This window comes from Danio aesculapii, chromosome 7, assembly GCF_903798145.1.
Source record: "Danio aesculapii chromosome 7, fDanAes4.1, whole genome shotgun sequence".
NCBI classification, from domain to species: Eukaryota; Metazoa; Chordata; class Actinopteri; order Cypriniformes; family Danionidae; genus Danio; species Danio aesculapii.
Genome location: NC_079441.1, coordinates 44,270,016 through 44,290,875, shown reverse-complemented (window position 1 = coordinate 44,290,875; position 20,860 = coordinate 44,270,016). Strand labels below are relative to the sequence as shown.

The following is a 20,860-nucleotide window of genomic DNA, read 5'->3' as shown; positions in this document are numbered from 1 at the left end:
ATCATTTTACAACGTTATTGTTCTTAGACGCTGACTAGACATTGATTTTTGGTCACGTGATGTCATGACTTAAATCTAACCTAATATTAATGTCTTATGATGTTGTGTGCCTGCTGGTATGATTTTAGGTTAAAAACAAACAAACAAACAAACAAACAAAAAACTTAACTATCACACAGAAATGCAAACATTGTTCAGTTGAAAACTTTCTCTGACAAAGAGTCATAATTTTACGCACACCACAAACCCTCTGCATTTCTAAAAAGCAGCATACAAAAGATTTTTCTTTTTGCATCACACTAGACGCTCAAGCCAGGCTTTTGGTGAACACATAAATTGGCCCAATACATCAGTGCTTCATCCTAAATTTCTCGCATGTAAATTCAAGTAGATTATGTCAAAAACTGAAATACATGTAGTCGACTCATTGTTTAAGAGCCTGCGAGTAGAAAAAAAGCACATTCTGTGTTTTTGGTGGAAAGGGAGAGGAAGCTAATTGGATATGCCAACTACCATGAGTTCAAAGAAGTGTTAATTACTCTGATATAAACAAGATTATGAAGTCCTGCTGAGAGCCCCATCCCTATCACTCAAAGCCCGGCTTCTTTCTTCCTCCGAGGACAGATATAAAGGACTAAGGAGCAGGGAGGAGAGATGGAATGAGGGCAGAGAGAGCGAAAGAAAGAGTAAAGTAGCCAATAAAGGAACTTTTTTTACACAAGGATGTGGAGTGAGACTAGACTGCAGCTTGAGTTCAACTTTCTTCAACTTATGCATTCATGAGTTAGCGCTGCTATTGGGACAATCAGCAATTCTACAGTGAAATTTCTCCTTTATGCAGACAACCTGGTGATTATAGGAAACCAGATATACCTCCATGCTGGGAAATTCAGCCATATAACAGTCTACTCTGAGTCTAGTTCGTTCAAAAAAAATCGTAGCATCTGGATGGGTTTGAACTCAAAGAGACATCCCAGATATGATTTTGTATTTCAATATCACAATGTTCATTCATACTGTAGTCTCAGACAGTCCTTCCAATATACTTTATAAACAAACTATCAAAACAGTGGATTTTCAAATGAACTCATAAATCAAAGTTCCTGTGATATACCGATATATCAGAGTCATTGTACTATAAATAATAACAATAAAAGGTTAATTGGTTCGATCCAGGCCCATTAAAATGTATTAAAACAGCACAAGGAGAACAAGAAAAGAATACACATTCTTGCAGAGGTGAAACTAATGATCCCAAAGAAAGAAATCAGGCCAACTAAAAGGTGTTAAATAAAAGCTTCCCCTTTCTCGGTTGAATTGTGATTATTGTTCTAGAATATTGTGCTCCTTTATTAAAAGTTTCAGAATTTAACACTTTTGGTATCTGAAAACAGCTTATATTGAAGCCAATCTGCCAAAACAACAAGTTGTGGAATGCCACTTTATTACATAATAGTGTGTTTAAACTTTGCCTCAACTGAAGATCATCAACTATTGCTTATACGTCACTGCCTGTTTAGCTCCACCCATAAATATCTTCTAATAAACAATGAGAGTCCAACATAACACAGGTCCATATGCAGATCCCAGACAATAATGAAGACCCTGCAGACAACACACTGTGCAGTGTCAGGTTGAGAAAAACTCGGTCATTGGCTTATCGCTGCATCAAACATTGAGAAATATAGGTTGAACTTTATTTTATTTAACTTTTTAATAAAGTTTCAGACTACATTAGTAAGAATTCCCTTGCTCACTACATTTTATTGCAAATTTGTTCACAAACAAAGCACAATTTCACATTGGATTTTCAAATCCAATAATAACGAATCCACGAATAAAACAGTAATGTTGCACATTTGCATAAGCGTGAGTAAAAGTGGGAATGTTTATTAACAGTATATCACTGCAAATGTATTTGCAACTTTTTGTTGTGCACGATCAATAATTTGTATAATATATATTTATATATATATATATATATATATATATATATATATATATATATTTATAATATATATTTATATATATATATATATATATATATATATATATATATATATATATATATATATAATTTTAATCCATAATTGTAAACAACATTGACAGAAAACATGACCAGGATTTTCAACTCTCTCTACACACAGAGATAAAAAAGCAGACAGGTGATATAAAGTCCAAGATCACAAATATCACAGAAGAGAAAGCAGAAACGGACAAAAATGGCTTTAGAAAAAAGTCCTCTCTGTGACACTGGTTAGGTTCCGACATTTGCCTGATTTAACCTTCACTTTAAGAAGTTTAGGATTTTAAGTTTAGGAAAAAAATACAATAAATAAATAAATACATAAACATTCTCAACCATCAATTCTCGAACTGTCAGAAAAGATCAAATGTAAGTGTAATTGCGGGAGGACAGTTAAGTATCAAGTGCAGAGTTGAACAACTAGTCACTGCTTTGATCATTACCTTCAAGAAATGTCTCTCTGTCTGTGTGTGAGAGTATATATATATATATACACAACAGTTCTGTGTGGTTCTTGAATCTGATCTGTTTGTATCTGTCTCCTGTTTTTATTACTGCAGACTGCTAGTTCAGTAAACAGAAAGAAAGAAGAAAAGCCCGCATGTGTTCAATGTTTTTCCTTATCACAAACACAACAGTAATCTGGTAGTCATTGCGTTTCTTTGGCTTTTTCTGGGTTAATTATTGTGATCTCCTGATTACAGCTGAGAAATACTGGGAAATCTTTGTAGACTGATGGCATTTCATGCCGTTCAGCCTTATAATCTTAAAATGTCAGCAAAATTACCTGTTTTGTCATCACTTTAGACATTACGCTACAGAATCATTCAAATACTACCTCTAAGGTGACGTTAGTGAATTAGTAATGGTTTCTGCTGTTCTGACGTCAACTGCAGATGTGAATGAATGGCTGAAGAAAGTAGTTCCCCATGCAAAAGGATTATTAGACTCACTGTGTTTGTTTTTTATTTTTTATTTACATGATTATGCTGTCGAACTGTTGTATAAACGCAATATTTCATGATATTGCTCATATGTATATATATATATATATATATATATATATATATATATATGTGTGTGTGTGTGTGTGTGTGTGTGTGTATAGATGTCATGTTTTGTTTGTTAAACTACACGTAGACCAATTTTGCCATAGTAGCAAATTACAAAAACAAACAAACACATAAGATACATAAAGGGGAACACTATTTTGTCAAAATAAATAAATAATAATTCCTTACATTTATATAGCGCTTTTCTTGGAACTCAAAGTGCTTTACACATAGGGGGGGGGGGGGGGGGGGGGGGGGGGGATCTCCTCATCCACCACCAGTGTGCAGCATCCACCTGGATGACACGACGGCAGCCATTTTGCACCAGACCGCATACCACACACCAGCTGATTGGTGTAGAGGAGACAGAGTGATGAAGCCAATTATCATATGGGGATGGTTAGGAGGCCATGATGGACAGAGGACAGTTTTGGCCAAGATGCCGGGGTTAAACCCCTATTCTTTTCCAAAGGACATCCTGGGATTTTTAATGACCACAGAGAGTCAGGACCTCGGTTTAACGTCTCATCCGAAAGACAGCACTCACTGAGCAGTATAGAGTCCCCGTCACTATAGTGGGGCATTAGGACTCACACAGAGCGCAGGTTGGGTGCCCCCTGCTGGCCTCACTAACACCACTTCCGGCAGCAACCTAGCTTTTCCCATGTGGTCTCCCATCCAGGTACTGACCGTGCGCAGCCCTGCTTAGCTTCAGTAGGCGACCATGTGAGAGTTGCAGAGAGCTAGCTGCCGAATAAATGATATGGTAACACTTTATTTTGATGGTCCATTTGATTATTAGTAGACTTTCTTCTTAATATCTGTTGATACTGCTCCTTCAACAGACATTTGACTTTTAGAAACTTTACAAGGACAAGTCAACTTACACTAACCTCAACCCTAACCCTAACTCCAACCTAACAGTCTACTTATAACCTAATGAGAATAAGTTGGCATGTAGATACAATGTAACTGAAGTTCAACAAACGGACCATCAAAATAAAGTGTGACCAATGATACAATAAATGAATAAACAAAAATAATTAAATTTAAATGTAGCATTGCTATCTCCTTGAATGCTTAAGGCCAACCATTCCACACGTATTAATTGATCTGAAAAATCCAGGAGCTTGCTGTGGAGCAATAAGCTCTGACATATAAGCAGGAGCCATCCTATGCACTGCTTTAAAAACATATAACAAATTTGTTGCATTTTATCTCGAAATCCACATTTTGTGTGTCATTATGTTATCATTTTAGTAACTTTGTTATGATGGTGCCCAATTGACTATAAGTAACTACATGTCAACGTCTCTAGTGTCAGTAGTCTCTGCTTAATATATGCTAACATTTTGTTGATGCTTCCCCAAAGAACACTCAGGAAACTGACTATTGCAAATAAAGTAAATAGTCTAGTAACTGACTATTGTGAGTCTATCCCTAAATTGACATGTTGCAACGTTTCATTGCCGTATACAGAAAGAAAGCCGTACAAATAGACGAGTATGTTTTATGTTATATTTCCCTCTTTATTTTGTGCATTACTCTGTCTTGAGAGAAGCTGGTGGAGAGTCACTGAGATGCACAAATGCAGGAAATGGCAGGTAGCAAATAGCTAAATGCAGCAAATCTTATAGTGAGGATAAAGTGGTAGCAGCGGTTGTCTGCTCAAAGCATAAAATGTGTAATAGAGTTTTTTGAAGAACAAGAAGTACCTAAAGTTAAGGTAATCGAACAGAGTGATTGTTTATTCACTAGGGGAGTGGCCTGGAGGGTGACCCGGGGCGCTGTTTTCCGTCTTTTTACTTTTTTTTGCCCAGAGGATGACTCAGCTGCCGTTTGCTGTTGACTGACAGGATTAATGAAGCTCTTCACAGCCCAGCCTGTAGATCAGCGCCTGCTTGTGAGAGCACAAAAGCTCCTGGCACACAAGGAGGAAGAAAAGAGAGACTTTCATTAGAGTTTATTATTCTCTAGTCCCCTACGTCAACCTCGCTCCCGAGTGAAGAGTCATTTAGGCTCCATTCTTGGCACTCGGTGCACATGTGGATACGGCGCGTGGTGCCACATGTGGAGGGTGCTTTAGAGGGGGCTTGTAAAGCTCCAGCTGCAGGCAACATTGCAGCATAGTATGAAAGCAGAGATCAATTTCCCCTAATGATACGACGATTTCTATGTGATGTCTCATTTCCACCTATTCACTCTCACGCACACAGAAAGAGGGAAGGGGGAGGACAATAGCATGTCTTTCTGAATTTTTTTAAAGCTCTCTATTAGAGCGCACAGCTAGATTTACAGTGAATGTGAAGGTTTAAAAGATACTCCAGATAAGTAAAATGGATTTGTCTTTTTAATATTTAAATCTAATAAGAAGTCTACTTTCTGTGATACTTTTATTTTGAGGAATCTGCTATATGTTATGAATGCAGCGTTCTCATTCATGTCACTTTATTAAATTCAAAATTCCTTTCCCAAGGCTGTGAAGGTAATTTCAGATGCTTTTGACTGAAATCAGAGGGTTACGCATGTCAAGAAATTTGATGTACTGTATGAATCAGTTATTGCTACGGTTGGTTTCACGGTTGTCAGCAATAACAAAGACGTACATCTAAAAAATGATTGGTATAGGCCCTGTGGGTTAATATGAAAACCATCTAAAAGGTGTAAAATATATAATAAAAAATTAACAAATACACAAACAAGTACATTATATTAAATATATATGTATATAATAATAATGGCAATGATCAGCATGGGCTATGTGCATGGGGGAGTGTGATTATTTCCGGTTAAATATGAGGCCGCTGGCTTAATTCTGCCTATTGTACAGTACTATGCTATAACAGGATCACTGCTGACTAAAACATCTAATGTTACGCACAGTTGTGTTAGTGCTTTATGCTGTTACAACCCACTTGTACATTGCATCCGGAAAGTATTGATAACGCTTCACTTTTTCTACATTTTTATGTTACAGCCCTATTCCAAAATTGATTTATTTCCTCAAAATTCTACACACAATACCTCTTAATGACAATGTGAAAAAAGATATATATTTTTTAATTGTTGCAACTTTATTAAAAATAATAAAAAAAAAAACGGAAAAATCACCTGTACGTAAGTATTCACGGCCTTTGCTCGATACTTTGTTGATGCACCTTTGGGAGCAATTACAGCCTCAAGTCTTTTTGAATATGATGCCACAAGCTTGGCACACCTGTCTTTGGAAATGTTTGACCATTCCTCTTTGCAGTACCTCTCAAGCTCTATCAGGTTGGATGGGAAGCGATGGTGTACAGCCATTTTCAGATCTCTCCAGAGATGTTCAATAGGATTTAGCTCTGGGCTCTGGCTGGGACACTCAAGGACGTTCACCGAGTTGTTGTGAAGCCACTCCATTGATATTTTGGCGGTGTGCTTTGGGTCACTGTCCTGCTGGAATATGAACTGTCACCCCAGTCTGAGGTCAAGAGCACTCTGAAGCAGGTTTTCATTCAGGATGTCTCTGTACATTGCTTCATTCATCTTTCCCTCTGTCCTGACTAGTCTTCCAGTTCTTGCTGCTGAAAAACATCCCCACAGCATGATGCTGCCACCACCATGCTTCATCGTAGGGATGGTATTAGCCTGGTGATGAGCGGTGCCTGGTTTTCTCCAAACATAACGGCTGGCATTCACTCCAAAGAGTTCAATTTAAGTCTCATCACACCAGAGAATTTAGTTTCTTATACCTTGTGCCTTGAGGCAATCCTGTCTCGGAGCTCTAAAGACAATTCCTTTGTCTTCATGCTTGGTTTGTGCTTTGACATGCACTTTCAACCCTGAGACCTTACATAGACAGCTGTATGCCTTTTCAAATCATGTCCAATTAACTGAATTTACCATAGATGAACTCCAATTAAGCTGCTGAAACATCTCAAGAATGATCAGTGGAAACAGAATGTACCTGAGCTCTATTTAGAGCTTTACAGCAACGTGAAAAAAAATCTTGTGGGGTATCCTGTGTAGAATTTTGAGGAAATAAATTTATTTAATCCATATTGGAATAAGGCTGTAACATAAAAAAAGTGTAAAAAGTGACGCACTATGAATACTTTCTGGATGCACTGTATATGTTTATGTCAACTACATAATTATGACATCTAAATGTTTGAAAGTATCGTTTCAAAGACGTGAGGACAGTGCTTCTGGCTACCACTGCTGTGTTCCTCAATTCTCCAGCATCTTCAAAATTTAACTCTTACCTCAGTTTCCCTCAGCAGAAAGTTTTGTTTGGAGAGGTTTGTTACATCCGATAATTACATTAGGTTTTGTGATACACTTACAATATCAACATCGTTTGTCTATTAATGTAAAATTATATGGCTGTCAACAACATAGCAGCACACTATGCTTTCAAGAATGTCTTTAAGTAAACAAACTCCAAAATTCTTCTCACTAGACCTAGCGGGTGTGAACATAAAACTAACCTTACCTCAACCAAAGACATTTGCAGGCATGGAATGGTGTGACTGTCATCTGTGCACACAATGAAATGTTTGTTCAACGCATTTACAAAGACACTTCTGTGTCAAGTTCCATAAAACAGAGATGTTTTTTTTTTTTTTTTTCATATGTATATGCCAAATTACCTCTTTGCACAAGTAACAAAAGAGCCAAGTCCTGAGAACACAACTGATTCAATTTTATTTATTTTTTCTGTTCATCTAAATAAAAGATTCAGAATTTTATATATTTTTTAATCAAATTTGAATTATATACAGTGTATTTTCTGAATTATGTACATTAAATAATATAAAGGGCTTATTCTGAACTAAACTTATTTATAGAATAGCTAAACAAATTGTGCAAGTATGTTTATGTTCAGTCTTATCACTTTAAAGACAATGTTCTGGGTATGTGTTTGGTCGCTTTATCCTCTCCCAAACTTGTGCGGCTGAAACAGTAGTTCTTCCAGTGAAACAGCACCGGGACAGCAGAGCTCCTTTCCTCAAAGTCTACGTCTGGTTGGAGCTTGAGGCTCGATCAGAGCGCTGGACTGGAAACGTCGGCAACACACCCTTCTGCATGTCTTTGTCTTTTGGAAACGTGTGGAAACTGAGGTAAGAGTTGATGCTGATGTTGTACATTGCTGAACACAGCAGTGGTAGCCAGAAGTACTGTACTCACGTCGTTGAAACGATCCTTTCAAGCGTTTAGATGTCATAATTATGTAGTTGACGTAAACATATAAGTGGGCTATAACAGCATAAAGCACTAACACAACTATCCATAACGTTACATGTTTTAGTCAGAAGTGATCCTGTTGTAGCACAGTACTGTACGATAGGCAGAACTAAGCCAGCAGCCTCATGTTTAACCGGAAATATGTCACGTTTTGCCGTGCATATAGCCCATAGACTGATTTCACGCAGCCGCCATATAAAGCAGCGAAATCGAGGCTGCGGTGGGAAGAAACACGGAAGTATCGCTTGGAGTCACATAGGAATGTTGTGTACCTGGCTGTATCAGCGAAGAGAATGTGACTCAAATTTATACTTTCACCGTCTTCCGAGTGACTCTAAGGTCCATTCTGAATGAATATTGAAAAAAAAAAGGGATCTTGGAGCTAATTTTTAGCTAAATTAAGGGAAGTGGCACTAGTTAGTTAACGTTTTCTTTACCAAACACACGTTTTAGATGCCTTTTATTAAACTCAAGTTAATGAACTGATTCTTTCACTATATTAGACTTGGCATGATACAAAACTTTGTTAATGAAATTTTAAAAACTTCCCTTTTCCATTAACATTTAAGGCACTGTTGATGGCGTTCTTAATCCCAGCTGATTTGCCATTGTGTTCACGTGCTCAACAGAAATGACTGTGATTGGCTGTGAAGGTCATCAGTTCACCGCATTTCACTGATGTTTACCGAGTGCAAACACAGATGAGCGATCTGCTTGATGAATCGACTGATCTTCGCGGGTTTAAATCGCTCCAGTGTTCGTGTATCTGCGTTTGCAATCTGTGAAGAATGGTGAACTGATGACCTTTATGGCCAATCACAGCCATTTCTGTTGAGCACTGGTGAATACCATGGCAAATCAGCGGTGTTTAAGAACGCACTCAGCTGCGCTTAAATGTTAGCGGGAAATGGACACAAGGGTGTGCTATAAATTGTTTTGCAGCTCACTGGGTTACATAGGCTGAATCAGAGAAGCGTCTTCACGGTGTTTACCTAGTGCCATAAACTGAAGCCTAGGAGGACACTTACTGTAAGCGTATTACTCTTAAATAGATTGTGATTTTGTTTGATGCCTAATATGCTTTTGATTGTTTAAACTTAACTGAATATTAAAGTGACGTTTACACCATTTCTGCATTTTGAAATCGCGGCAAAAGCTGGAGGTTTGTAGTCCACAGCATGTTGTTGGAATGTTTACAGTGCTGATCCTATACTTCTGGGTTTCCTCCCACGGCAGCCTCGCTTTCGTTCTTTAAAATGGCGGCCCCGTGAAATGAACAAATCAGGGCTCAGACATTTTTGTTTTCCTCCATCAGCCATAATGTTTTGAGAGTTAAATGACTCCAAAATGTGCATGGAAATTTGAGTTCTGTCATGGGATAAAGATGGATTTGTTAGCATCACAGTAATTCTTAAATAAGATTTAAATTGTGTATTACTTGTGATTATACCATTTTTGGTTCGCTAAAAAATAAAAGCACGCTGTCATGAAGATGGAACAGATTAATAAACAGACTGACTGATATTAGAGGAAAAGATGCATTAGCAGCCATTCTTAATAAAGAAAAGAAAACTCATTACTATGTTAAGTTATGCAAAACAAGTTCAAATGAATTACAGGGAGCCTAATAAATCTTTCATCGTAATCTGATCACCCCTGAGACAAATGGAGGATTATAACATTAATGTGACACATCAGATAATAGGATAGCAAATCAGAGAGAATTTTAAGATAATTGTCTTGGTTTTCTTGTTCCACCCTCGCAGTCACACACTCTCTTCAAAGATAACGGATACAGCATCTGAATCATCACACGCTTCCTCCACAAGCTTTGAAGCGATCAATTCAAACTATAGAAAGAAAAAAAAAAGATCAACAAAGCAACAGCATAGTGATATGAGTGCAGAATGCCATATTGTGGCCATCGTCCGGCATTTTAGCACTTTCATTCTGTTGCATCAGAAAACAAATAAGGGATTTCAATCAACCAAGCCTTTGTTACCACACTTAGAATAAAATCAAGTTATTTGTCAAAACAAAACAGAATCGCCTGTGTCCCCCATTGGACTGATTTGTATTGTCCCCACAGGGAGGTTGTGCATTATGCAGTCCAATTGTACAAGCAGATGTGCATCTTAAACTAGTAGAATTCAAAGGAGAGAAGTGAAATTAGTGACTGAATAAACAGTGTTGCAAGACTCTAAGGTTATTAGCACAACAGTTGCTACTTGTTTTCTTAGGGTCATAAATGATACAGTACTCTTATTGTTACACTGTAAATAAAAATACATGACCAATTAGTCATGCAGCATATGTTTTTAGTTCATTGTAACTTATTGAACGAAGTTAAACGTTCAAACTTAAATTTACAAGTTATGCAAGTTATTTTAAGTTTAACATATGTCCAATTGACTCATAAGGGTAATTTGATTCAGCTTAAAAATTTAAGGCAACCATGTACTTCAGCTAACTTGTAAATAAAATTTTTGTTGTTTATTTTCGACTTATTTAAATGTCCTTGTGCTGATATGTATTCACGCACCATGAGCTCATGTAAATTCATCTTGAATTGTACATACACTCTGTACACATATTTGTAATCATGTTCATTTCTTACTTCATACCTATGATTATTAATAGCAACCTGTACGTATATCCATCTATTTTAAATCTGTTTATAGTTAATAAAAACTGTATATAATGTTCATAGTACATCCATCTGTAAATATCACAATAGTTTTTCTATAATTGCACTTTATAACTTATACCTGTATCCTGCACTTGCTGCTAATGCACTCTTGGTTAGACCTAAACTGCATTTCGTTGCCTTGTACATGTACATGTGTAATGACAATAAAGTTGAATCTAGTCTAATGTAAATCACACACTGACAAAATAACTCCTTGTGTTTGTGCACACTTGAAAAATTAAGCTAATTTTAATTCTTATTGTTTTGCTTTTTTATAAATTAGCCTTTATTTTGATAGGCTACTATTTTTAAATGTACTGTAAATTTCAGTTTTTGTTTCATTAAGTTGCTAGTTTGTTGTAGATTTGTTGTTTCGTTAGTTTTAGTTTAGTTAGGATTAGGGTTATTTACTTTTAGTTTTAGTGATTCTAATTTAACGAAGATAACGGAACAAGTTCAGTGTGGACCAAATCAAAGTTTTGTATTTGTACAGTTTACATTAACTCATGTTCAAATACTAAAGGTAAAATAATAGCTTGAACATACACTGAACCCCAAACCACACAAATGCAACCCTTATGTGCAGATGGGGATGTTTTCATCCACTCTGGGCTAATTTTGAGTCTTAATTCGGCCATAACTTTTTATGTGCTTCAACAAGCAGAATGATTTTTGGTTACAAAACGCATTTTGACATATTTTTTTGGGAAAATGCTTTGAATTAAAAAAAATTTAAATTAAAAAGTACACTCAGGGAAAATGTATTAACTTTAAAGATGAAAACATCCACTAAGTTAAACTGCTGTAAAAATGCATCAGATCATTTCTTTTTCTTTTTTTTTTGCATAAATCTCTTAATCAACCTCAGTCTTGCTACTAAATAGTTTATAAAATTATAGAATTTTCACTCTTTAATTGCCAATTTTAAAAATTATGTCACTGATTCTCAACTCCTCAACATCAAAAAGCAGCCGTGAATAAATAGTCTTTGTTTTCGTTTACTCCATGAAGTTCTGAGAGCTGAGATGCATATTTAGATTTTCTCAGACATATCAAGGTAAGTGTACAAAGGTCACTCTCACACACATACACACACTTTAATTTGCTGTTATACTTTATATAATTCCATATATAAATCCAACAACTAAACTTTTTTTTTGCACAGGCCTTTCTAAAATGTTAATGATTCCAACTGATGATCAACAGTAAAAATGACAAACGTTACCTCTTCTCAACAAGGAATACCAGCAACAATCAAAAAAGCATTTGTATTTTTGTCATGGTTTAGTTATGGTTTTGCAATAAATAAATGTGGTTATAACAGAAAGTCAATGGGGCAAAAATAGCCACCAACAGTAAATTAGAGAGAATTTTTTTTTTAATCTTATGCTGCACAAAAACAAACAATACATTAAAGGCAATGATGCTACTAATCTTTAACATGTCCAAGACTGTGATAAAGGTAAAAAAAAATCCAGTCCAGATCTACTTTCTATATTGAAAATACGTCATTGTATGTGTTCTTTTCACCAAATCAGTGACATCATTTGTGAACTTGACATTTAGTTTAAGTGCTGTACTTTTTAAAATGATTTAGTAGTTTTGATCAGGACAGAGGAGATTTATGGAAATAAATTTGAAAAAAAAAAAAAATTATATATATATATATATAATGCATTTTAAAGCAGTTAAATTCAGTGGATGTTTTCATCCCTAGCATATCAAAAGGGTAAATATAAACGGTGCACAAGGGTTAAACTAATTAAAAAAAAATAAGACTGGGCTGAAAGTGACTTCTGTGAGGATTTTGAGATTTATGTCCTTCCGACTGACTTCTTGCCCAGAAATTAGACCAATAAAGTGATTGCTGTTGGATGCTAAACATGTATGTTGGAGCCAGGGATCTCCGTGATTTTCCGCTGATACACAATGGTACCCTGACAACCCCTGGGACCTCATGATTCTATCAGTCAGGCCTGAATGTCGGCCAAGCTGCTGGCAGCAAGACCTGGCATGAGCTAAGGACTCCAGGACGACTGAGCAGGTTGCATGTCATAAGTAGTGGATGCTCAGAGGAAGGCAGAGAAAACGGCAATCAAGTGCATTAAATATATTAAACTACCCAGAGCTTGCCAGAAAATGAAATCAGTGAAAGTTCAGGCTATACCTAGATGCATTTAACGAAAAGGTTGTTTAAAAAAAAAGACAAGCTAATAGAAGTAATAGTAGTGGCACAATTATAAAAGGCAAACCTGAATTGTTAGGTTATACAAAATGTTCCAGATAAAGCGTATGCTTTGTGCCCGAGTCAAGTGGCATCAATATGCCGGTGTGAATTAACGGTTTCACCTCAAACAACTACTGAAGCTCTGCGCAGACCAGCAAAGGAGCATATCAACTCTATTAACCCGCAGACATGTCCAACGCATTTCTCAGACCTCATACATTCAAACACAAATGCACCCACGGAGAAAAGCTACTCTATATGATAATACGGCCCTGAAACGTCTATTCAAATAATATCTGGATGAGAGGAACGCTACTGTTTACCTGTCTTTGTGTCGCCTCACAAGAGCACATTACAAGTATATAGCAATTGACTTCATGTGGAAACTCTGGGTTTCTGGAATAAAATAGCAGAATAGTAAACGCCAGCACTTCATATTGAGATTCCAATTCAAATGTACAAGATTCATTAGGTTCTCAGCTTTAAAACTTTCATGTTTTCTAGATGCCCCTTCTACCACGTGAAATGAAAAGCATGACTTGCGTTTTATTTTATTAAGTCGAACTGTCCTGTTTTGCTTTACATATTAAAATAATTAGAATCCATTTCAACCCTTGTGCATCCTTATAAACATGTATTTTATTTATGTGTTCAATAAGGATGCTCCATAATTTCCTGTCAGAAAAAAATAGATTACTAGAAAAATTTGAGATATTTGAAAATATGTCCAAAATTAAAACAGATGAAGATTTCAACCCAATACCATTTAAACAAAGTTCTTACATTTCTCAAAAGGCTTCCATTTTGGTAGCAAGGCCTCAAAATGTTGACTAATAAATAAGTTGTGTAAAATCTGTAGTATACTTTTTCAGAATGGCCTGTGAGCTTTTTGTTTTCTACTTTTGAGCACTACATGCTAATTGAGGGAGAGGGAAGAGAAAAATTGCTCATGTCAATAACTCAATTAATGTTTTGTGGCTACCTGGACTGGTGCTGGGGGAGTAATCAATGACAGTGAAAGCGCAATACAAAAATGAAAACTAAAATTGTTTGCTTTTTGTCTTCTGTAAACACGTAGCTTTAAACTGATGCACAGTGATTAATTAAATGAAATGAGTGATTAATTAAAAATGAACTGTTCCTGAATTTGAAATGGCTGCAGATAAAGTCAGTATGGCCATGTAGAGCAAATAAAACATCTTGTTCTTGTACTTGTTCACTCTTTGCTTTTTAATGTTTAAAATCATGATCTGATTATTACAATCTTCATATTCTCACATGCATCATAGATTTGGTAGTATCATTTTATATATCTTAAAATAATTTTTAAGAAATGTAAATGACAGCATGAAACAGGAGAATATTTCATTCAGCTTCACTTAACCTTAAAGCTGTTTATCTACATATAATTAGAAATAGAACATTCAACATGTCCATATTTCCCTCTTTTTAATAACTCATACATTTACCAATATGACAAAATATTGGTGCAAAAGCAGTTTCATTGAATGTGTACGGTAAACTGCACTTTTCCACCTACTCCCTGCACACATCACCCACCTGACTTTCTGTTGTTTCTGCCAACATCACTTTAACAATTATATACTAGAGATCTAATTTGTTCCTTATCTCAAAAACCTGCAATGCATAAAATTAAACAACCCAAGTGACTCCGTTAAACAATTTGTATATCGAGTCTGAATAAATAGAGCTGAGTGAGGATTCCATCAGATAAAATACATTTTATTACTTACAATTAACCTTTGTTACCCATCGAGTCAATGCAGATAGTGTCTGAAACAAGATGAACAAAAATCAAACACGCAAAGCACACGGTCTGTGTGGATCATAGTTAATGTAGTACAGTCCTTTATCCTACAACCACTGTGTCGTCATCTGGGAACTCATAGTAGGGCACCTCCAGATTGAGCGGAGCAGGGCCTTTCCTGATGCGACCAGAGGCATCATAATGAGAGCCATGGCATGGGCAGTAATAGCCGCCGAATTCGCCGGCATTAGCAATAGGCACGCAGCCCAGATGGGTGCAGACACCGATGACGATAACCCAGGATGGGTTCACAACACGGTCTTTGTCGTGCTGAGGGTCCCGAAGCTCAGCGAGATTGACGCCGGCCTCAGTTTCGATCTCCTTCTCGGTTCTGTGGCGGACGAACAGGGGCTTCCCTCTCCATTTGAAGGTCATGTTCTTACCCTCAGGGATGTCTGACAGCTTGATTTCGATCTTGGACAGAGCCAAAACGTCAGCTGAGGCACTCATAGAGGACACAAACTGTGTAATGACTGTCTTGGCTGTATAGACTCCAACCACAAGGGTAGACCCCGTCATCAGATAGGAGAAGGCCCGGCGGGCATCGCCACTCTCTTGCGACTGCTTATTTGGGTTCAAAACTTCTGGCCGGCGGTAGTCAGAGAAATCAGGGATCTTGATGTCTGTGTGAGCGAAGCGTACTGAAGAGCGAGCTACAAAATGGAAAAACAAACAATAATAACAGAACTAAATAAACAGATTAGCAATAATGAAAATTGTGGATTGCATAAAATGGCACATAAAACACTAGCAGAACAATGTACTGACATACCAGAGCTGAACATATGGCTCTATGATTTCCACAATGCAAAAAATTATAAATAAAGAATAATAATAATAATAAATAAATAAATTTAATTTAAAAAAAAGCAGATCCCAATTAAATATTTTCTTTTTTTGTTTGTTTGTTTATCAACATCATTATTAGGCTAAGTAAATCTATAGTGTGGCATATAAATCTTGTCTGAATTTCAAACTACAACTTGACAGATCTCTGCATGAATAAATTGCAGAACAGTTGTGTGATGCTCATGGTGATTTCAGTATCACTACAACGAGAACATGAACACACAGATATCTTAAGACCTGATTTTAAATCCACGTCACTTATCTGATTATCATATAATGTACACAACAAGGTCACAGTGTCTTCGCAACAACTGGTTAAGAGAAGCTTCGAAGAATTTCTCATTCTGTATTTCAGAGTGAATATTTCAGAACATCAGATACATGTGTAAATTCACTCTGACTACAAAATAATAATATATATGAGCAATTCCAGCGTTATGGATGTGACATTTGGAGTAAAAACTCAAAACATAAATTCACAGAGAAAGTATTTGTTAACATTATATTGAAACATCTATTTATACGTTCCAAAACTACTAACCACAGTTGGAGTTATGGGAGCAGAAAAATATAAATATGTAAGCATTTTTTATATTTTAAATGAGGAAAATGAACATACGTTATGTGATGAAAAAAGTCTGCGAGTTTACAGTATACAACATACTTTGTAAAATTTCTGTGAATTAAACTGCACAACCCAAAATAAATAATGATAATCATAAGGATACAAGTCGGATCTCTACAGAACAAAAAAAAAAAAAAAAAAAAAAAAGATTGATTTTATTTTATGTAATATTTTTGCATTTTTGAGGTAAAAGTGTTGTTATGGATGTGACCGATGTGAAATTGCCACTTGTGTGACTTTGGTAAATCAAATATAATAGTTATAAAACACTGAAAGATACATTTTTGAGTATTTCTAAAGTACTGTAAAATACTTGCATAAACAAAAAACTTAAAGGTTTCCATATTTTGGTGAATTTTTTTTTTTTCATGGCAAGGTTGACATTTGCATGGAATTGCTCATATACAAAAATTACGCTTTCAATATTAAACAAATGACAAAGAAATTACATCCATACAATTGTACAAGTCTGCAACACCAGTGGAAATTGAGAGCACTGCTGTTTGTATTAAATAATAGATAAATATTTAAAAACATTCCCATCTTATTAGTATTATATATATATATATATATATATATATATATATATATATATATATATATATATATATATATACACACACACGTTTTATTAACGTTAGGCAATACATTTTTAGAGGTCACTGTGGCTGTAAAAGTCGAAAACCTGATAAATGTCTAGTATATTCAACTCATGCCGACGCTGATGAATATCACCTCTAAATATCAACTTGCAACAGAAATCAACATATGAAATCTAACAAGATGCCTAACGTTATGCACCATCTCATAAAACCAATATCTTACGTTATCTGTAAACAAAAAACATACATGAATTCAACTGAATTCTAAAATGCACTCATTTACTTGATCAGACAGTCGTAATTCGATCATAAGGGAGGCCCAAATGACAATTAAATTGTTTAATGCTTATAGCATTAGCTGCTGCAAGGACATTAGCGGTGAAGCTAACGGGTGTAGCACGTGAGCTACTGCTGCCGTTTTGGCATATAGTATTAAATCATCTTTAAAAATAAGAATACTTAAGCATTAGTAACGGACAACACTATAACCTCCTTGAGCCACTTGACGAAGCACATCAACGTTAATCATAAGAGTTCACTGTGCCCTTGAGTGCGCGCCCGCTGCACGGCCTCCTCTTGCTACAGAGACCAGGACTCTCAAGTTGACTGAGGCCCGCTGTCAGACTCACCGTTCAGGCTAGAGGACACGGCGAGGCCGCTCTTCGCGCTCTGACCGGACAAGGACTCCCGGCACAGGAACGGTTTCTTCGTGTCCACCAACAGACTATCACTCTTCACCACGACGCCGGCTATGAGAGGCTTTAGTGGACCTGCCACGGCATAATTTGTAGCTTGCAGGTACGGGGAAAAAGTCCCCGAACGGGCAGCAATGGACATCATGGTTGTCGGCTAGCAGCGCTCCGTCGACCTTCCCGGTGTATTCTATTGACACCACCGACGCATGCGCAGTCGTGATTTCAACGTCACAGACGGGGTGATGTCACGTATGAATTCTTCCTCATTCATGACAATACATGTAGAATGTGAAGTGTATTAATGTATGCAAACATGTACATGTTTTTATTTAAATGTTTACATTTTTTTTCTCTTTGTCTTCTTCTTTTTCCTTGTTTGTCGTCATTCTCTGGAGTTCTCTAATTGTTGTTAATTTTGTATCGTTCAATAATTAAAAATAAATAAATAAATAAATAAATTCATGTAGAATTTTTTTTATTGTACTAAGTTTGTACATATTTACAATATATATATATATATATATATATATATATATATATATATATATATATATATATATATATATATATATATATATATATATATATATATAAAGACAATACATGTAGAAATTGAAATTGATTCCTTGCTTAAAGCTATACGTCTATCAAACAACTAAAAGAATTCTGCAAGTTAATAGAAAGTTATGAAAATATCATGTCTCCAGTATGTTAGTAATTAATGCTTTCTGTATTTTCTAAATTTTATTTAGCTTTGTTCTTCCCTTTTCTTTATTTTGTTCCTTTTTTTTCTTTCTATTACTTCTTTTTACTTATTGTTCTCATCACTTTGTAATTGTATATTCTTGTGTTCCAGTCTTCTACAGATTACTTCCTGATTTATATTGTACATTCTTCTTTTCTAGATAAGTTAATTAAAAAAAAAAAGACAATATATGTAGACAATTAATAGTTTGTTTAATTTATATTTAATACATTTTTTTTGAAAAACAAGCACCATGAACAGGCTCTTTTGGCATGGAAATTATGTTTGTTCACAATTTCTCCCCACACAAAGTGAAGCTATGGGACAACGGAAGCATCTAAGTAAAGAATAAATCGATTTTTTATAAGAATTAGCATGAAAAAGACATGAATTATCTTTGTGGTTCACTCGATCCACAAGGGAACTTTTATTCATACGGTGACTCTATGTTAATATAATTTCCCTGATATAAAAAATTTCAAATTATGATTAATATGTTCATTTAATGAAATGCCACTTGCCATTTGAAGTGATTGTTAAAAAAGAACCAACATTTTTAGTTGTAGACAAATTCATTTACGACCTAACTTTTAGTAATAAAAATATAAGAAATGTGTTTCAGTCAAAGAATCCCTCAGAGGGGAACATTTCTTTGGAATTCTCATATATATATATATATATATATATATATATATATATATATATATATATATATATATATATAATTAATTCGAAAAAAGCATTACCTTACACATTCTGTGTTCCCAACAAAGTTAAAGAAACCCATTTTTAAAGTCTTACACAATATCTACCCCACAAACGAGATTGTATCTAAATTTGGTAATCCTAATTCAAATTGTGTCTTCTGTAACTCAAGTATCAAATCGATTGATCATTTTTTTGTCAAATGCCAACAAGTTAAAATGTTTTGGTCTTATTTGTCCGTCTGTTTTACATCAAAATGTAAATTTAACATTGATTTTTGCATGTGTGAAATAATTTGTTACTTTTCTCATGATAAACATAACAGAATTTATAGGCAATTTATTTATTTTATTGGGTAAATATTATATTCACAAATTATAATTTTCTTCATCATTACCTAAGTTGCAGAATTTTCTTTGTGACTTAAATAGTTTAATTACAGCAAAAAAGGTGTCAAAACTGTAATATTTTATAGGACTTTGTAATATTATTGAATTTGATAGTTTGTCCCTGTACAGTGTTTTTTAATCTTATTTTATATTATTATTATTTTTATTATTATTATTAATTACCTTGTTTATTATTGTACCTGATGTCATCCATTGTTATGGTTAATTTAATTGTATTGTTAAAAAAAATCTTCCTCATACTTTTAATTAAGAGTACTTTGGCAAAGTATATGGAGGTTGATAGTTCATGCTCATTTTGTAAAACTGAAGATGCAACCCTGATTCACTTATTTTTTCAGTGTGAAAACAAAAAGCTTTTAGAATAGCTTATATTTTCATATAGATAACTGCTTCTTCCAACCCTGTTCAACTACTCAATTTCTCAAATTCACAGCCTTCTTTTTCAAATTATTTCATTGAAATTTATGGTTTTTTTTTTATTAAATCTCTTAGATTTGTTAAAAACAAGAAAAGTGATACATTATTGGATTATTATGTTATGATATTTTTGAAATATCACGGATACATAAGTCCTTCTTTGCTCTTGCTGTTTTTGTGTTATTTATTTATCTGTTTATTTTTATTTTTTCTCTTTTGTTTTTCTTTTTGTTTACTATTTTATCTGTGTTTATAATATTTTTTAACCTGATCTGTTAAGTTATTATCATTGCTACTAGTATTGTCTCTTTTGATTAAGATCGGATTTTGTATGTTTGTTATTGAAGTCAATAAAATAAATAAATAAATAAATAAATAAATAAATAAATAAATAAATTCTTTCTCAAACTTTTACCTGCATTTAGGTGCAGAAATCAAATTTAAAAAGATGTTTAACAAGTTACTCCGATAGTTTGGATAAATGTTTGCTTAATCTTTACTTAACAGATCAGAAGTAAAAAGGTGTATAGTGAAGCATCTGACATGATAAAATAAATAAATTTTAATAATAATAAAATAATAAAAGTTTGTAAAAACAGTATAAAAATATGCCTTTGCAAAAACACATTATTAATTTTTTTTTAAATATAAATACTAAAGTTGAAAATACTGAGTATAATAATAATAATAATAATAACAATAATAATAATAATAATAGTTGTTGTTAATAATATGTGTTTTGTATTTATTTTTATAAGGAAGTC

At 34.7% G+C, this 20,860-nt stretch overlaps 1 protein-coding gene across 1 annotated transcript; it reads right to left on the bottom strand.

Moving 5' to 3' along the window:
* Positions 1-14,942: 14,942 nt before the first annotated feature.
* Positions 14,943-18,032, bottom strand: LOC130232221 (cytochrome b-c1 complex subunit Rieske, mitochondrial). The gene is made up of 2 exons (XM_056461988.1): positions 17,754-18,032; positions 14,943-15,701 (listed from the first exon to the last, which is right to left on the bottom strand). Exons 1-2 carry the CDS (start codon positions 17,962-17,964, stop codon positions 15,091-15,093), a joined length of 822 nt encoding a protein of 273 aa, XP_056317963.1. The 5' UTR covers positions 17,965-18,032; the 3' UTR covers positions 14,943-15,090.
* Between the last annotated feature and the right edge of the window lie 2,828 nt (positions 18,033-20,860).